The sequence below is a fragment of the Rhinocladiella mackenziei genome (genome assembly GCF_000835555.1).
Source record: "Rhinocladiella mackenziei CBS 650.93 unplaced genomic scaffold supercont1.2, whole genome shotgun sequence".
Taxonomy (NCBI): Eukaryota; Fungi; Ascomycota; class Eurotiomycetes; order Chaetothyriales; family Herpotrichiellaceae; genus Rhinocladiella; species Rhinocladiella mackenziei.
In genome coordinates this window covers 4,348,799-4,365,699 of record NW_013550603.1, presented here as the reverse complement: position 1 = coordinate 4,365,699, position 16,901 = coordinate 4,348,799, and the positions used below count along the sequence as shown (strand labels likewise).

The 16,901-nt window shown below is 48.2% G+C and overlaps 5 protein-coding genes across 5 annotated transcripts; 3 read left to right on the top strand and 2 right to left on the bottom strand.

Moving 5' to 3' along the window:
* Positions 1-566: 566 nt before the first annotated feature.
* On the top strand, positions 567-1,481 carry Z518_03343 (uncharacterized protein; the record flags this gene model as incomplete). The annotated part of the gene is made up of 1 exon (XM_013420368.1): positions 567-1,481. One exon carries the CDS (start codon positions 567-569, stop codon positions 1,479-1,481), a length of 915 nt encoding a protein of 304 aa, XP_013275822.1.
* A 2,694-nt stretch (positions 1,482-4,175) lies between these two features.
* Positions 4,176-5,380, bottom strand: Z518_03342 (uncharacterized protein; the record flags this gene model as incomplete). Its single annotated transcript, XM_013420367.1, has 3 exons — positions 4,176-4,474; positions 4,538-5,184; positions 5,238-5,380. The coding sequence occupies 3 exons, from the start codon at positions 5,378-5,380 to the stop codon at positions 4,176-4,178; spliced, it is 1,089 nt and encodes a 362-aa protein (XP_013275821.1).
* Positions 5,381-6,651: 1,271 nt separating this feature from the next.
* Z518_03341 (uncharacterized protein) lies at positions 6,652-7,371 on the top strand (the record flags this gene model as incomplete). The annotated part of the gene is made up of 1 exon (XM_013420366.1): positions 6,652-7,371. One exon carries the CDS (start codon positions 6,652-6,654, stop codon positions 7,369-7,371), a length of 720 nt encoding a protein of 239 aa, XP_013275820.1.
* Positions 7,372-12,042: 4,671 nt separating this feature from the next.
* On the top strand, positions 12,043-12,979 carry Z518_03340 (uncharacterized protein; the record flags this gene model as incomplete). The annotated part of the gene is made up of 3 exons (XM_013420365.1): positions 12,043-12,080; positions 12,192-12,375; positions 12,446-12,979. The coding sequence occupies 3 exons, from the start codon at positions 12,043-12,045 to the stop codon at positions 12,977-12,979; spliced, it is 756 nt and encodes a 251-aa protein (XP_013275819.1).
* A 643-nt stretch (positions 12,980-13,622) lies between these two features.
* Z518_03339 (uncharacterized protein) lies at positions 13,623-14,084 on the bottom strand (the record flags this gene model as incomplete). The annotated part of the gene is made up of 1 exon (XM_013420364.1): positions 13,623-14,084. One exon carries the CDS (start codon positions 14,082-14,084, stop codon positions 13,623-13,625), a length of 462 nt encoding a protein of 153 aa, XP_013275818.1.
* Positions 14,085-16,901: the final 2,817 nt, after the last annotated feature.

Genomic DNA, 16,901 nt, shown 5'->3' with positions numbered 1-16,901 from the left:
AAATCTTTCAACTTCCGTTCGACTTAGCCTCCAGTGTGCCAGGACCGGAGACCACAACTGGACGACCTCGGAAATTGGCATCAGTTGCGGCTTTCCAAAGGACTCGAACAGGACTTTGCAATCATATGTTTGGTGGCCTTTTGTCACACAGGCCCAAGACTTTTACGTCCTCATCTTTTCGCCGAGACGCTACAATCGCACCAACAAGGGTTTTACTCAAATTCTTACCGACATCAATAGCGGGGTCACAATTACAGTTCTTCTCGGATGAGGTCACGGGGCATACCCCGGATTTTTCATCGGAGAGAAAAGAATGGTTTGCGGGCACCAATAAACGACTTTCCATATCGAATCTTCATCCGAACTTCTCCAAACCTTTGATGAGCTATTTAATGCATGTGTCTGCCTCAAAATATGCAGCTTGCAGAGAAACAGAGTCCAAGCCATATCGAACCCGTGATTCGCCGCCACGGTTGAATTGAACATTGATCCAATCCCGAAATTCGTAGTCCGATATCCGCCGTCAAAATGGTCAGCTTGAAACAGGTAAGACCCCCGCCTCCATAATGGTACTCTGTACGTACATATCTTCTCGGCTTCGTCCCTTGGAGAATCTCAAGAATGACGCCGCCGACCATCAGATCCAACGCGACCTAATCACCGCAAATCACATTTTGCACTACCACTCCGTTCTCGACGCATACGGGCACATCTCAGCACGTCATCCCATCGACGCATCAACATACTTGATGTCTGCAAACATGGCGCCCGCACTCGTCAGCAACGCAAGTGACCTTGTCCAATACCGAGTGAACGACAGTCTGGCCGTGTCGCCTGACGCTCCCAAGGGGTACATCGAACGCTATATCCACGGTGAAATGTACAAGCTATACCCGGACGTCGGATGCGTAATCCACAGCCACAGCGAAGACGTGCTTCCCTATGCGATTGCCGGCGTTCCCCTACGCGCCGTGTACCATATGGCGGGATTCCTCGGTCCTGGCGCCGTGCCGGTCTATGACATTGAGGATTTCTACAATGCGACCGAACCACATGACTTATTGGTCCGGACGCCTCTGCTTGGTGAAGAACTGGCGATGACATTTCTGACGCCAGCGAATCTTTCAGCTACGCCACCCACCACAAGTCCAGATTACAACGTCGTGCTTATGCGGCGACACGGCTTTACCACGTACGGAGTGGATATCAAGGAAGCCGTGTTCCGCGCCATGTTCACGCAGTCGAATGCTCAAGCTCAAACCACGGCAGCGACGCTGAGGAGTGCGTATGGTGGACTAACCGATGTGGAAGCGAACGAATGGAGCTCTGGGTCGTCTCGTAATGGGACCGGGACATTTGAGCCATTGACAGCGCAGCAGGCGATGGACTGCGAAGTCTCGATTGGTGCAACGTCCGACCGACCTTGGGGACTATGGGTGCGCGAAGTCGAGGTTCAACCTCTATATGTAAACAATGGTTGAGCACAATGCCAAAAAGGGCAAAGAAGAAAAAGAAAAAGAAAAGAAAACCTCGGCAAAGAATATGTGGAAAGATTTGATGGTGAAAGTGGACAGCATAAACCATCAAGGTATTTAGTATTACATTCCCCAAATACGACCAGCAGATAAAAGAAAATCAATAGACGTCGAAAATCTAAAAATCGAAAAGTGAGTCTCCAGCAAAATTCAGCGTTTCTTCTCCTAATCTAACCTTTCCATCTACTTCGTGTGATAGATTAAGGAGTGAACTCTGCATATGCAGTAGATACAATCAACCGCCAGTGCCAGTGCGGGCTCCGAGCATTTCTAATACACATGTGCATATCACCAATCTTTGTGCATGTCGTTGAAAATCTAGTGCATAACATGTATTCAATGCTGTCGCTTTCACTCTCCTCTACACACTGGGGTACTAGGAGCACTCATAAAGAGTCAGAACATAGAAGTGCTGCAGTAGCGATGGAACGAGTCGTATTTTGCCCCTTAGATCTCGTCCCTCCGATTGACTCTATTTTCATATGCGGCCATTTATAATGCAATCCAGGACCCCTTTCCGCCTTTACCAAAGTATATCCTTGACCCTCTTGATAACTCACGCGGCAGCCGGGTGCGAATCATCTCGGCGACAGCTACCGGGAAAATGAACACATTCGACGTAAGCACTGCGAAGATATGCTCGCCGGACCCGACCCAAACGGTGTTGAACTGTACTTGTATCGAACTGTGGTAGAATATTTGAGAAAGGTCGTCTGGATCTGCACACCCTCGGCGAGGAGATCGTCGAGCATGGCCGTGATGGAATCTTCCAGGCTCATTGTGGAGATGGTGGCGTTGCCGCGCGTAGGTTCCTGGGCCAGTACCATGACAGGATTGAATTTGAGCCGGTTGCCTGAAGCGGGTACCATCGTTGACCACTACGGACCACACAAAAATGATTTCGAAGACCGTACTTGAGGAGATGGAAGTGTTCTTTGAGTACGTCGGCCTTGGAATTGGGCAGTATGTCGTTGACACGTAGAGTTCCGCGCTGGGCATGTCTTGATCAACTAGGTTCATGGGTAGACGGCGAGCCAACTCCATATGATCGAACAGAATTTGTCCTGGCCATGTTGTCAGTCCTGCCATATACCTGTGGTCCGTTCGCAGATAAATCCCAAGCTGTGCCAGCAGTTCCAAGAAGATCATTGATGAAGTCGATGGCGGGACAGGCCGATACAAATTCTTGCAGGCTTGAACTGGTGCCCATGTTGCCATTGGTCACGTATTTTAGAATCCAGTTGAATGTGCCGTCATCTTTTTTTTTTTTTTGAAAGCTGCTGTTTCTGTGCGTAGTAGCATGCAGAGGATATGATGATATAGTGATCAATCCTTTTTTCTGGAAAGTACACGAGGAGTCAAGTCACATGCACAAAATGTTTCGGGGATTTTTGTGAGGATAACGAAAGTGTTGAACAGTAGCCAGTGCCCCATTATTTGAAAAAGGGTTACCATTCCTATTCAGGGTATATAGGTAGGAATAGGGGTAAGGTCAACCAAACGTGTATATATCTGGCAGGTCCAGTTGCCAAACAGACAGAGCATTCAACAATAATCAATTTACACCCATTGATTGTTTGACAGAAGCAATGAATTCTAGAGCTAGAGTAACAGGCAGAGAGATTCACACTTTGGGATCAGATATTACTGTCCGCAAACCTAAAAGTACGGAGCGTAACGGGAGTGCCGGCTGCTGCATCTGAAGATGGACATAGTGGTTGAACAAAGAAGCGAAAACGTACACCTAGCAAGCACTAAGGTTGGAAGACACAACTTGAATGAGAAGGGCCAAGTTTAATCGATTTGGCTAACGAAAACATTGAAATTGCCAACGTCTCTTCGGCTGTGGCAGCCGACAAGAATGATGGCAATAAGGTGGTAAAACACCCCAACTCCTTATGCCATGTATGACTTCCATTCCATTTATGGATTCGTTCAGAGCATTACCACTTCACATCTTTTCGTTCTTTTTCTAGACGTACAAGTATGTCCGCATTGCTTTTTTCACCTTTGCCAATCTCTGGATGATCATTGTTCATAAGTTTAGGTTTTCCTCGGGTGAATTTTGTCGAAAGAGGAACGAATATATATCGACACTTCGTGCCCTCATATGTTGATGATTGCAACGTTGTAGTACGCCTATGATATATCAACGGTATGGCATGCCATACAATTCATCATGTCCACTTCTCTTACAACCATGGGTAGTTCTTCGCTTTCTGGGATCGAATTGAAAACACCTATAAATCGAATGATAGTAGCAATTTCTTGAATCCAGAGGAAACCAAGGCCTGATTCAAATGAACTAATCTGACCCTTGCTGACTAGATGATATGGAAAAAAAAAAATGATGGAAGTTTACATGGAGTAGTGCTTGAACCCTAATATCATGCGGGATATGCTACACTGCAAATCGAGGAAATATAAATACGTTGACATAGTATGTGTGAACTGAACGGCAGTCTGTATGCTTTACGGGTGCGGAGCCAAGTGTATGTGTCGGAAATCTAAGTGTTTGAATAGGCATTCCCAGCCTTGCCATTCGTTCGAGCCATGTGTCGAGCAATCCCTGGGACCTCTGGGAGAGAATGCTTGAGTGATTCAACACTTTGACAAAAGACTTTTTCGTCCAAAATTCCTCTAGGAAGTGCAAAACCCGGCAGGGACACCGCAGGAGGATTCAAGAGTTGTCCCACAAGCCACAACGGTGACCGTCACTGTGAAGACCTCATCTCCAGCATCATTCTGTTGAGCTGTGATCTTGGCTGACGCCGCTTCCAGAGCCGACACTTGAGACTGTACGATCGATATGAGAGCGTCAATCTGATCCTGCTGTTGAGAACATGCTTGGGCATTGTTCGTATTGCCTTGCACCTGAGCTCCTACAACGGCTTGAATGACACCTCCAAGAGCCGCAGGGACTAAACCACCAGCAGTCTCTGTGTCTCAAACGTTAGAGGTCGAAGACATATGAACAGCAAAGCTAATGATGAGAGACTTACCAACAGCAACTTGAGTGAAGAAAGGGCTTTTCAAGAAATCAAAGATTGCCTTTCCAACGGCTTTCGCCGTAGTTCCGGTTTTCTCGACATATGGATTCAAGACGTCCTTGACAGCAACACCAGTTTCTGACGCTCTCTCAATACACGTGGCGAATGTGCTGCATAAGGCTTCGAGTAAGTCACGTTCGTCGACTTCTCGGATTGTGAGGTTTCGCACAAGATTGTCAGGGACCAGCTCGGCATTGTTCATGACATGGATTGCATCGTCCCACTCATTGGGTAAGATTCCTATATATCCATTGGCATGTATCTGATGCAACTTATACTCGATGCCCTCAAACGATATACCCATTCCATGGTATACGATTGGAGTCGAAGGGGTCTTTGCAGCGGCAGACGGGAATGGAAAAGTGTGTCGACGTTGGCCAAGAGTGCGACGTTTGGAGGAACGTGCGGCTAGTGAGTTGGTCGACACAACCTGGAACGAATTGTACGCACCAACAACACCTTGGTCAACCGTAAGACATCCGACATTGGCTCGAGTCATTTCTGTTCCGGGAGTGCAGTCGTCAGAGCTATAGAATTGTACGGTTGTAAAATCATCGACTGGTCCGGTAGATTGAACAACGACTCCCTCAGCGAGGCCACTGGTATATGTTAGAGTTTAAATGCAGAGGCTAGGGTCTGATGGGATACATACGAATATTCCTGGCGGCAGCCTTGCCCTTCTCCCCCAACCCATGTACCCACAAATTCTCCTGCGCAGTTTGTGTTCTTGTAGAAGGAAAGTTTGAATGCTTCGGTGTAGAAAATGAGAGAGCTGAGAAGGGCTAGGAAATTCATGGAGAAAGTCATGTCTCGCGTGGTTGTATGCAAGAACCAGAAATCAGATTCGTTGGGAGCTTGAAGCTTTGATTGCGTCTGTCGAATCTTTATGCTATTCTTCTTATACTGAGATATTCCTGACGCAGCTGGTCTGATAGTCTCTGGGTCGGAGCCAACTTTATAGACCTCGATATCGTGCTAATTGTCTTTGTCGAAGATTTTTCAGTGTTACATAGCCAGCGGTCGCGACTGAAAAATGTCTTAAGCTGTGGTTGCATGGAAGTACGGCGGCTCTGGGGCTATATTTGATGAGTCGATGAGGAAAAGGTTGCGGTGCCGCGAACTTGACGAAGGACCAAATTCCTGATGAGCATATACGTGCAGTCAAGTCAGACATTTGTTGTGTCAAGATTTGGGGGTTTTGAATGAGCTCTCCCAGCCTTGTCCTTCGTCTCCTAACGTAACCTATGTATTCCCCTGGGACTCTTTGATGGGTGACATTAGATCTTTCAACCACGTTGACAGGCGTTGTGTCTGTTCAGCATTCGAAGACTTTCAAAAGAGAAATCGTTTTAAATAGCACAACTCGTACATTTAGGTCATTGAGCCACATGGTATATTTGGGTCAGGATAGCCTTTCAGCCGAGATCAGAGTATGCGCCGTAGGAGAAGCCACTAGGGACTCTCTTCTTCCTGCGACTGGGTCAGGCAAATCCAAGGGCTGAATGATAACGCGTGCTCAACCCAATCCGGTTTTTGACGTGAGGAGTTCGCCTCGTTCTTTCCTGGGTTACTGCCAGGGTCTGGGCCTGAACCCGGTCCACAGATATTCTATGGGGGTTGACCATTCAGAGCGGCTAGTTGGAGACAGAAAGAGAGTGATTTTTGAAGAGGGAGGAGTTGGGGCTGGCTACATATTGGGCTGTGGCAGCGTTTATTGTTGCAGGCGTATTGAGGGATGGGATCATGCACCTCCAGTAGGAAAGGCGACACAGCCGGGCGCAACAAGTGTGACTAGCCAGGCGTGTCTGCAGGTCTTCTACGACCAGGCGGCCGACCATTGGCCGACTAAACCGGCTCGACGAGTGGCGTGAGCCCTCAGCTCCCGCCTAGAAATACGTCTCCGCCTCTCCGTGATTTCCTTCTCTCTGAACGCAAACCATTTGGGCTTCTACCGCAACACTTGCTCCTTCAATTCTCTGATATTCCAACATTTCTCAGACCAATCAACTGAAGTAGTCCAAATAAATCTTAGACAAAGACACGAAACAGTTGATCTTGATTGAGCTATGGCTGTCCTGGGCTGGCTTGATGATTCTCGCAACCCCACTCTTTGGGTTATCGTTGTCTATCCTCTGCTGATCGTCCTTCTGAATATTGCCTGCCAGTTAAAAATGGACCGTTTGATCCAAAGCCTTCCGCTAGTTGTCAATGATTCTACAAGTACACGAGAGGAGAAATCTTCAGCCCACAGAGACTCTTCTGCAGGTTACGATATGATTTCGAAGAATTTCGCAGATAATCTACTTGAAGAACATCTTCCACAAGAACGCCCACCAGGAGAAAATCTACTTGCAGACAATGTACCGGAAATTCAAGCCCGATCCTCCAAGGACGCATCTTTGCAGCACAAAAATATTGGACAAACGGCAAAGGATATCTCTCATCATCATATTCAAGCCGAAGTCATCAAAGGAGTTCTGATGCACACCCTCCAAGTACTTCTGGCACATCGACTAGGATTCCTTGCGACAGGACTGATACGAAAGACGTATCATCTTACAGACAAGTGCATAGGATTGCTAGCAATGTCTGTGGTGACTTTTGCATTCTTCATGTCAGTTGGATTTTTGATACGAGCTAGGAGCGTGACACTCCGGGGATATCGAACAAATGGAGGACCAAAACCGCCGACTGATCCGTCAGACCCTGTCGCTAAATTCATTGTCTTCTCCTTTCTCACTTTGACAGTGCCATGGTTTATGATTCTTTTTAGCTTCATAAAATGATACTGGATGGAATGGGGAGAATGGAGTCGGTGCCAAGCTCCAACTATTCTTTACACCCGAAGAAGACCGTCCGATCGTGCTAGACGTCAGTTACCATTGTAGTATGGCGGTCAAGCGATCTCACCCATACGAGGACGTTGACTTTGGGACATCAGTCTACTGCCCGACTTTGCAATACTTATAATTCAGTGCAGCTTAGAGAATCCGATATCCTTGAGATCGAACCTTCTCGTGCTGCACGGGTCATTGCTTTTGAATGGCGTGAGACCCTCTGTGCACATGATTTGCGCCGATCTGCCGATCAGGTGAACGAAAAGGCAATAAACCACGTTACCAGCGTCGTCTTTTTCAACAGTATTCTCAATGAATCCGCCTGTAGTTATAGTCGTCGATGTGGCTGGCGACAATCTACCGAAAGGTTGAAGGTGAAAGCTGATCTCCGACAATGAGTCTCCACTTCGTATACGTCCCTGCAATTCTTCCTCGTTTCTGCAGCGAATGGTCGTGAGAATCATTTTCAGAAGTGATCAGCCCGTCTGAAGTTCTTGTAAATACCGTTGAACAGGAACCAGTGGCCCGTTATTGGAAAAGAGATTATCATTCCTATCCAAGACATAGGGGGTAGAAAAGGGGTCAATCAAACGTGTATACATGCTGGCAATCTGGCAGGACCAGTTATCAAACCGACAGAGTACTACTCAACAATCAATGTACACCCACTGACTGTTTGATATTTGGAATTAAAAAGGTGCTCTGACCAGACCCGATCAGAAAATAGACCCCATCGACACAGCTATCTGAACAGTGTCCATCAGCATTATTGCCTATGTTGTTGCCTATGTTATAGCTCGCTAGGGGCGCTGTAGCCTAGTAGGCAACCACCTCATGGAACTAACAAGAACAGAGATTATGAAGTAGAAGGGGTCCATGGAGTAGATTTGCTCGCTAGACTCCGTCTTTTTTTGCCTACGCACTCTCTACACTCGGGTCGGCATATCTTTCGCAGGAACTGTAACAGGTTTCTGTGCTTCCTACGATTGATCGGGGCAGATCAGAGAGCTGAGTAGCAAGGCGTACCTCTTCTAGAGGAGTCTTTAGGTGTGGGAAAGCTCCGGCCTGGCTCTGATAGGAAATTGTATGAATCTCAATGATGGCGGCCAGCTGCAGACCGAACTGCGGCAGCCTTCATCGATGCAGCAATCCTGACAGATTGAGCGACGGGATAATAGTGACCTCCACTAGTAAAGGATTCACAGCCACTGTTTAAGGGGGTTAGGAAATGCGCCTTGGCGCTTGTAGTTTTCCCGCGGGGCCGAGACTGGCGGCAACTCTGACTTACTGTAGCATTTGTAACTAGTGACCTACAACCAGACAGCGGGCCGTTGGCCTGACCTTTCATCCTTTGAACAAAAAACAACCAAAGCTCTACCACAATAATTATCTCTCGAAACATTGGAATTCTTGTCTTTCTCGAATCTGTCAAATAAGCAGTCCAAAAAGAAATCTGGACAAGATACAACGCAGTTAGCCCAGAAAAGCAATGGCTGTGCTGGGCTGGCCTGATGATTCTCTCTACCCCAACTTTTGGATTATCGCAATCTATCCTCTTCTAACCATCCTGCTGAATGTTCCCTGTCAATTAGGGATGAATTCCTTGATTGAAATCTCCGGCTGGTCGTGGATTATTCTGCAAGTACTAAGAAAAAGGAATCTTTGGTCACCGAAGACACTCATCTGCGGACAGAGACCTGATTTCGCAAAGTTCCGCGGAGAACATGCCAGAGACAAATTGTGTCAAATGATAAAGTGTCAGAAGATAATCCTCCAAAAAGGAAGTCCTCCAGAGGACAGGGCGCTAGAATGTCGAGGCCGATTCGCTTCGGAGGAATCTTCTAGGCACGAGGATACCGAGCAAGACCCACAGGGACGAGCTCGCCACAATCAATCGGAAATCATCAAAGGTGCTCCGACGTACAGCATTCAAGTACTCCTGGCACACCGAATTGGAGTTCTTGCCATGAAACGAGTACGGGAGGCGCACCACTTGGCAGACAAATTCATAGATTGCCGGCAGTGTCAGTCGTCACTTTAGTGCTCTTGATGTCAATTGGAAGCCTAGCAACTGTAAGGAGTTTAATACTCCAGGGATATTGAACGAAGGAGGGAGCGAATAAATTGAAAACTAATCCATCAGACCCACTGGCTCAATTCTTCCTCTTCTCCTTTCTCTCTTTGGTAGTGCCATGGTTCAGGGTGCTTTCTAGCCTCATGGAGTGACGCAGGGCGAGAGAAGAGAGTGTTGTCTGCTCTTGATATGAGGACTAACGGGGGGAATGGGGCTGGTGCTGATGTCAAGCTATTCTTTATGTTCTTTGCAGAACAGCCAGAGGGTTATTTTCTTTTCTCGATATCACGGAGAGTACTCTGGCTTATTCTTCTGGAAAATAGTCAATCAAAGAACTTCTGCCAATGGAGCCCGCTTCTGGCTCGCTCCAGTACCCGCTTAACTTCAGCTCAGCCCCGATCAATGCGGCACCGCCACAGACTCAACATACACCCTTTATCAAACCCTGAATTTTTAATTCCTTTTTGGTCAAATTCGAATAGGCCCTTTTCAGCGTCCTCCTCAGTTATGGTATACTTTACGTTAGCAGCATGCCTCCAAGGATTATCGTTTTAGGAGTAGCGAAGTGCCAGGTGCAGGCTGCGATGATATGGGTAGTGCCTTGCGAGCCTCAAGTTCAACCGATAAGCTAGCATGTACTTGTGGAACCGGCCACAATTTCCATTTTATCGGTGAGGAACTACCGTTCTCAAAGAAATCAACATCAAATCCACTCTGGCTTGCTGTTGCCTGCATTACTGCATTTAGTTCACTGTTGGAGGTGGAGTACGGGGTGTTCGACTTCTCATCACGGCCTCGTGAAGGTTTTCCCGGTGGATTCCTCCGAACCCCTTCCCCCCTAGTGGCAATACACAGGTAGCGACATATCTCGAGGGAGCTGCCACGCGGGCATGGATTCGAAAGGAGAAAGCTGCGGAAACGTGGTCTGCTTTCACCCAATTCCTTCAGGATTTAATCGTAGCTTCGGCTAATCGAGTTACTACGACAATGTTGAAACGTCAGCGAAAAGACAACGAAAGGCCAATCGGCACGCGAGCTGCCCGACGAGATCGAGGTTCTCGAGCAAGATATCTCTGATGATATGTCTCTCCGCGAGAGGCACGCTGGGCATTTTCTATCCAGGTATATGCGCGGTACAACTGCGAAGTGCATGCTACGGATGTTCTGGAGGTTACTAAAGTCGTCAATACGTAGCCTCGTTGTTACGGACTTTGACGCTATCCTCGGGGCGAGCTGGCTATACGACGTGAACCCTGTTATCCGCTGGCACAAAGCGTTAGGGTGGACGCTATTTGGGATGACCCCTCCCTCTGTTGGTCGCAAGCTAGACGAAGGCTTACAGTTGTTCGCGCCGGCCACGGCCGAGCAAGAACTTCCGCCTAACTGTGCGGAGGAGAACGCCTCTACATTTCCCGAGAATAGTCGAGAGATGACTCTCTACTTTAATCTCGCTTACAGTCTTGGCTGTAGTTCAGTCAAGGTCCCGAGGCAAATCACCGACTGTTCCTTCCAAGGTCGAGTCTCCCAACATCGTGCCGAAACGACAGATTTGTCCAAGGTGGCATGGAATAAATGTGTATCGTCGGCCTCAGCTACAGTCGAGATTCTAGAAATGTTGGTTGGAATAGATCTTGTAAAGTTTTACCGCCTGAAATATAGGTAGAGCTGAATGATTTTTCTTGTGTGTGATCGCATAAGCCAACGGCAACTGATACTTTTCACCAGTATCACGGTCCTCATCTCCATTGTCTCTATTCTTTTCATAAACCGAATCTGAGCCGCTGGCTTAAAACGGCGCGTGGCCACACAGACAGCAGACGCTCTTTTCATGAGGCGCTTGGCCACCTCTAAACCTTTTTCATACAAATTACTGAGGTGGAAATACAGTTGTTCTTCGAGTTCGTCTACATCGGGTTTTCGCAATGGAGACTCTTTACTATCACTGAACATCAATTAAGCTGGGGGAAACGCCACAGGTTGAGTTGTTTGGATCCTACGATAGCCCAGGTAATATTGGCACAATCATTGAAAAATGACGATGAACGTCGAAATTCTAGCTCGAAATCCTATCTTACGGCCTATGATCAGCTTTTCATCCTCGCATAATCTGCTGACTTCCTCTCTTTTGTCCCACAAACGGCATTTTGACATCGTTCCCTGCCGATAGACTCAAGGCTATACCTCCTCGTCTGGACCTTTCAAGAAATTTGCCCCAATGGTATGCCCTGAAATCGCCCGGCAGCAAGGATTCCTCTAGGAAGACGAATTCTCTTTATCACCTTAGCCGAGACAAGGAGCTGATTGGTTTTCTGATGAGAATCTATTGGTCCGGCGACTTCAACATCTCAATTATGTTTTTGCTAGCGGAGAGTTTGTTGGTGAATGTCCCCGAAGGGGTGGAGACTTTTTTAGAAAAGTCAGTTTCCGTTCGTAGTGATAATTGAGTTGTGGGAGTTGTATATGAGGGGTGTAAGGCACATTTAGATTGTATTCCTCCAAGAATCGGACGAAGCTACAAGCATTTCTGTCATCAAAGGTCGCGCAAAATGGGTGACTTGGCCACCAGGAATCGTGAACACTTCGAGTAAGGAACACCCCTTTAAAACCTCACGTCCCTTGTATCAATTTTCCAAAAGAGTCATGTCGAGCATATTTCCAGACCTCAGGCTGACAAATATGTTCCTTCGTTTCCCAGCAAGCATGCCATAGACCATCAGAGGGAGTTTGCTGATCTGATCCAAGCTACGATCGAAGAGTTTCAGTCAAGACGTTTCTGGATCAGCAATAAGTGGGTCGGCGCTCTCGACTCTGGCACAGGAGATCAGCAGCATGATATCAGACTCTTAGATTATGCGTGTGGCTCTGGGACGGCATCCAGGGTAAGCCAGACCTTGTCGTGACAATGAAGACCATTGTGATCTGACAACGCACCTGTGATCGCATATCTAGGCACTAGCGCACTTTGTCACTCAAGCTGTCGGCCTCGACTTATCCCAGAACATGGTGGAACAGTACAATAAGCATGCCCGCGAAATGGGCTTCTATCCAGATCGAATGCACGCTCGCCAATACGATCTGTTGGCTGAGCCTGATCCCAAACAGCAACAGCCCCTATCGGAACAGGAGCTTTCTGGCTTTGATATTGTCGTGGTGAGCGCCGCGTTGCACCATGTTGCAGATCCAGGAAAGCTACTGAAATGCCTGGCCCAGTGCCTCAAAAGAGGAGGTGTGTGCGTGGTGTTGGATAAGATTCCTGACTTAACGATGGAAAGTCTTGGGGCAGCAATACCACCGGAGCATGCGGATGCTCTCAACACGATCAGCAAGCGCGGATTTAGCGAGGAAGAAATGCGGAAGTTGTACGAAGACGCCGGGCTGGGAAGGAATTTCGACCATGTCGTTATCGATCGATCATTCGAATTCACTGTTGCAGGCCGCAAGATCCAGTTCAATGGATTCATTACTAGAGGTGAACTGACGTGAAACCCTCAATGATGAGAACTTGCAAAATCTGTCGTTCTCGAAGATGCTTAATTGGTGGATGATATTCAGTGTTCACTAAACTACCATACTATAGTATCCGTACACTCCTTCAGAGACACTGCCAACAAACGTATCTTGTCCTCGGTTGCTCGTTCCGAAATGTGTTGTTCCCTCACCAAGACTCAACCTTGGATCGTGCCCCCGTCGAGTGGCTTATGGTAATTACTTCCTGAAAAGCGAAGAAATTGAAGGTGATGTGTGACGGTAGGTGGTTATTGTTCATTGTTGAGCGACTGTTTATCGGTTCGGACCATTCGCAACATCAACGAGATATTTTCGGACATGTATCCTGGAAACCAACTCCCTCCAACATGCCCACCAAACCTCCCTTCTCGAATGATGATACTTCTGGCATGCCAGCACGGACGCTCAAAGCCCGACAGGCCCTGCCAGAAAGTCTGGATCCTTTCTGAAGGATCCGTGATTGCATGCATTGATACAAATTCGACCTCGAGGCTTCAGTATCGGACTCGACCTACTTTCCCCGCCTTCGATGTAAACTTTTTGTTATGACAGGTGTAGGTATTGCTGATATAACTTCTCTTAGCCTCGGGCAGCATTCTCTCCGGGGCGATACGTACCATCAAAGTTCCTCTGGTAGAGTAAGAAGATCGGCCACATCGGGCAGCATGTGTTCCCGGGTTTGAGGTGCACTGGATTCGACCGACCGTGCCAGCGTGCTCGCTCTGGCACGACCCCGGAATAGCGCTTTAGTATCGTGGGCCGCTGTGGTCTTGTTGTTTGAGATCCTTTCTCTGGTCTGGAGGATCCGGTTATAGCGGTCGTTGAGCCACAGTTCCTTCCAACGTGCCTTTGATCGTGTGTTAACCAAAACTTGATATGCCCTAAGCTTCAACCTCGGCCCCCCGATATCGCAAAAGCTAGTGCCTTGCCTACGAAGGCTCAAGAGCTCTTGGTACAACTTGCCGGTCGTTGAGTCCTCTAATGCTTTGCCTATCTCTGTTCGAACAAATTTTGTGGCAGTCTTTTGGCTCGCATGGTATTCGCGCTCTCGCAGTTTGCGGTCGTAGTCGTCATGAGGCATTTCAGCTTCAGCATGAAGAAATCTGTCCTGGACAGGGACATGGTACCGATTTGAAATGTGTTTTCGGTCTCCCACGACAAACGCTGCCCAACCGAGGACCTTATTCCGCTCACCAGGTGTGTCGATCTCTGCCCAGACGAAGAAAGGCCAAATTAGTCATGTGAATTCAGCAGGGGTAGGGGTCCTCGCCAAAGACGTTCGCTGTTGCTCGCCGCAATGAACAATGAGTTCTCCGCAGTAAGCTTCATTAGGAACATTCCGCTGAAAATAGTAGCTGAAAGTCGAAGTATCGAGCATCCTGTCAGAAAAGGTCATCTGGATCCTTATGCATTCATGAACAAACCCTTTGGTGGGCGATCGGATCCGGAAAGACTCAGGATCTCCCCTTGATTAACAGCCTAGGCACCAGTCTCCAATAGAACCTGGTCATCGTACTAGCCTCAAACTTTAGCTTCCTCTGCCTTTTCCCGAATACGACATAGATAGTGATGAAATATATAGAGATCGAGGTGGATGGCGTGATTTCGTTGGATGTATTTTGCTTCCACATCATATTTTTCAATCTCTGGCGACACCGGTGAGCTTCACTAGACACTTTCGGGCTCCTGTGCCGAATTGGGCTCTCGCTCAAGTCATAGGGGTTAGAAGCTGGGAATACGGGTAAGCGAATATGGGTAGGCGGACCTGGGTACGTAAACTTTTCCGGCGTCGTTCAAGGCTAGGGGACGCCCCTATGGAATTTATAGACATAGGAAGGGAAATATGGGTAAGCATCCCTAGGTATGTGCCAAGAGCCGTGAAGAACACCTCTCTATGAAGAGGTATATGTCTAAACATCGGTTAAGGCACGTGGGTAGAGGAATCTAGACCTAGGTACGCAAGTTCCGGGCTAGAGAGATGCTTATACTCTAGTGAGGAGCACGTGGGCCCGGGAGCCTAAATCGGCTCTAGAGCCCGAAATGTATCTGGACCGGATTTATAGGGTGGTGCCTAGTCTGGTATTCGGCGGCGAATCTGCACCTGGCCTTGGCACCAGTTTGGATAGCGGTCTTGTCACTGTACTGCCAATGCGCACACTGCTCAGGCTTACTGCCCAATTCTTCATTCCTCATTGTGTTGGATGACGAGAGGTCTCCATAGGCGACGACGTTACAGACGGTTGCTCTGTGCAACGATGTAGTATTCGTGTGTCTATAAAAGGAGTCTCAGGACCTCGACAAGCAGATAGAAAACAGAGCGCTCCTTCATTTCAAGTTGCACGAGAAGTTTGACACATTGTCACCCATACTCAGTCCCATTTTCGGAACCTCTGCTCTCACACCTTACATTTCTCTCTCTCTCAAGATATATGGCAACTGTACACGGCCGTCTGCGAGGGACCGGTTTGGGGACCAGTGTTCCGATCTACTAGATCGCCACCGTCGACGCGATCGAGATCTAGTAGATAATTACTCGATCGCGCTCTCGGCATTCCCAATTAGGTATTCCAGCCCTCCCCTATCCCCTGGTGGAGCACGTGATCACGGAAAAAGGTTAATCCGTTGAGGGTTGGGCGGTGCGATGCGATGCGATGCGATATTCATACACCCTGTACGGGCTAAGCCCATAGGGGACTAGGTAATTGCTACGCGCTACCTCCGTTCTCCACCGGTTCGTCTTAAGCCCGGCTATTACATCCCTCGCCTTTACAAGACTGTTGCCCCTTTCGAGCCATCAACCCGGTCATCAAGAGCGTTTTCCTGAGTGTTACTGGTCGTTCAACGGTGCAGCGGTTGGGCGGTCCATAGACTGGATCCGATGGGTGACGCGGGGAGCATACCTGGGAGCACGTGATCTCGGAAAATTGTTAATCCGTCGGGGGTTAAGTTGTCCGTAGACTAGATCCGATGGGTGACGGGGGCGCACCCCTTGGGGCACGTGATCACGGAAAATGGTTAATCCGTTGCCGGATCTACTAGATCCATCGACGACGCGATCGAGAACTACTAGATCGCGTAACTAGTAGATCGCGATCTACTAGATCGGAACACTGTTGGGGACCTCCAAGGCCCAAACTGGGCTCCTTTGCAAAGTCTACGCATATGCATATAATCTCTCATGGAACTCTCCATTAATGTACCAGATCTTCTATGCCATACCCCCTTTGGGAAGACTTTTCATAGTTTTCGTAGTGTTGACCGGCGCGTTGTAAACACGGCCCTTCCCACCCCCTCCCTTTCCCCTTTTTAGTATTCGTCCAACCTATAGTATGGTGCCTACTTCACTGTCTACACTTATCTGTACTCACATGGTTCGCCGACCCTTCGCGTATCTGCGAAACCGGCCCGGCCAATCGGCACGACAGATGGCAATGTCAGTCGCGAGGTATCCCTTGTTTAATGGCCTTTTCCCAGCACCCAATCACTGGCAAGAGAGCTGCGCTCTATTTTCTTGATTGGCTGCCATGGCTTTCCCACAGACGTTAATGGCGTTTCCAACCTGCTGGTGCCTATGGCTAATCCCGTTAATCACGCCAATACACAGATAAATAAGAAGAGAGATGGCAGTCAGTGACATTTGCCACTGCACAAAGTCTCGAGGCCGACTCATGGGGATATAAATCGACACAGGGTTGACAGCTGGCTGCCGCCATACAAGACTCAGCTAATCCGCTCTGCAAGATAGGAACATAGGAATCTGCTCGGAGATAGGCCATGCGATGACTTGGATAAGGGGGCACATACTGTAAGGGAAGTCGAGAACCAGTCCGGAGGGTTTCAAAAGTGAAGCGATTCGAACGTTGAAAAATTCGTGCTCTCCATTCTTTGCCTTTATCAA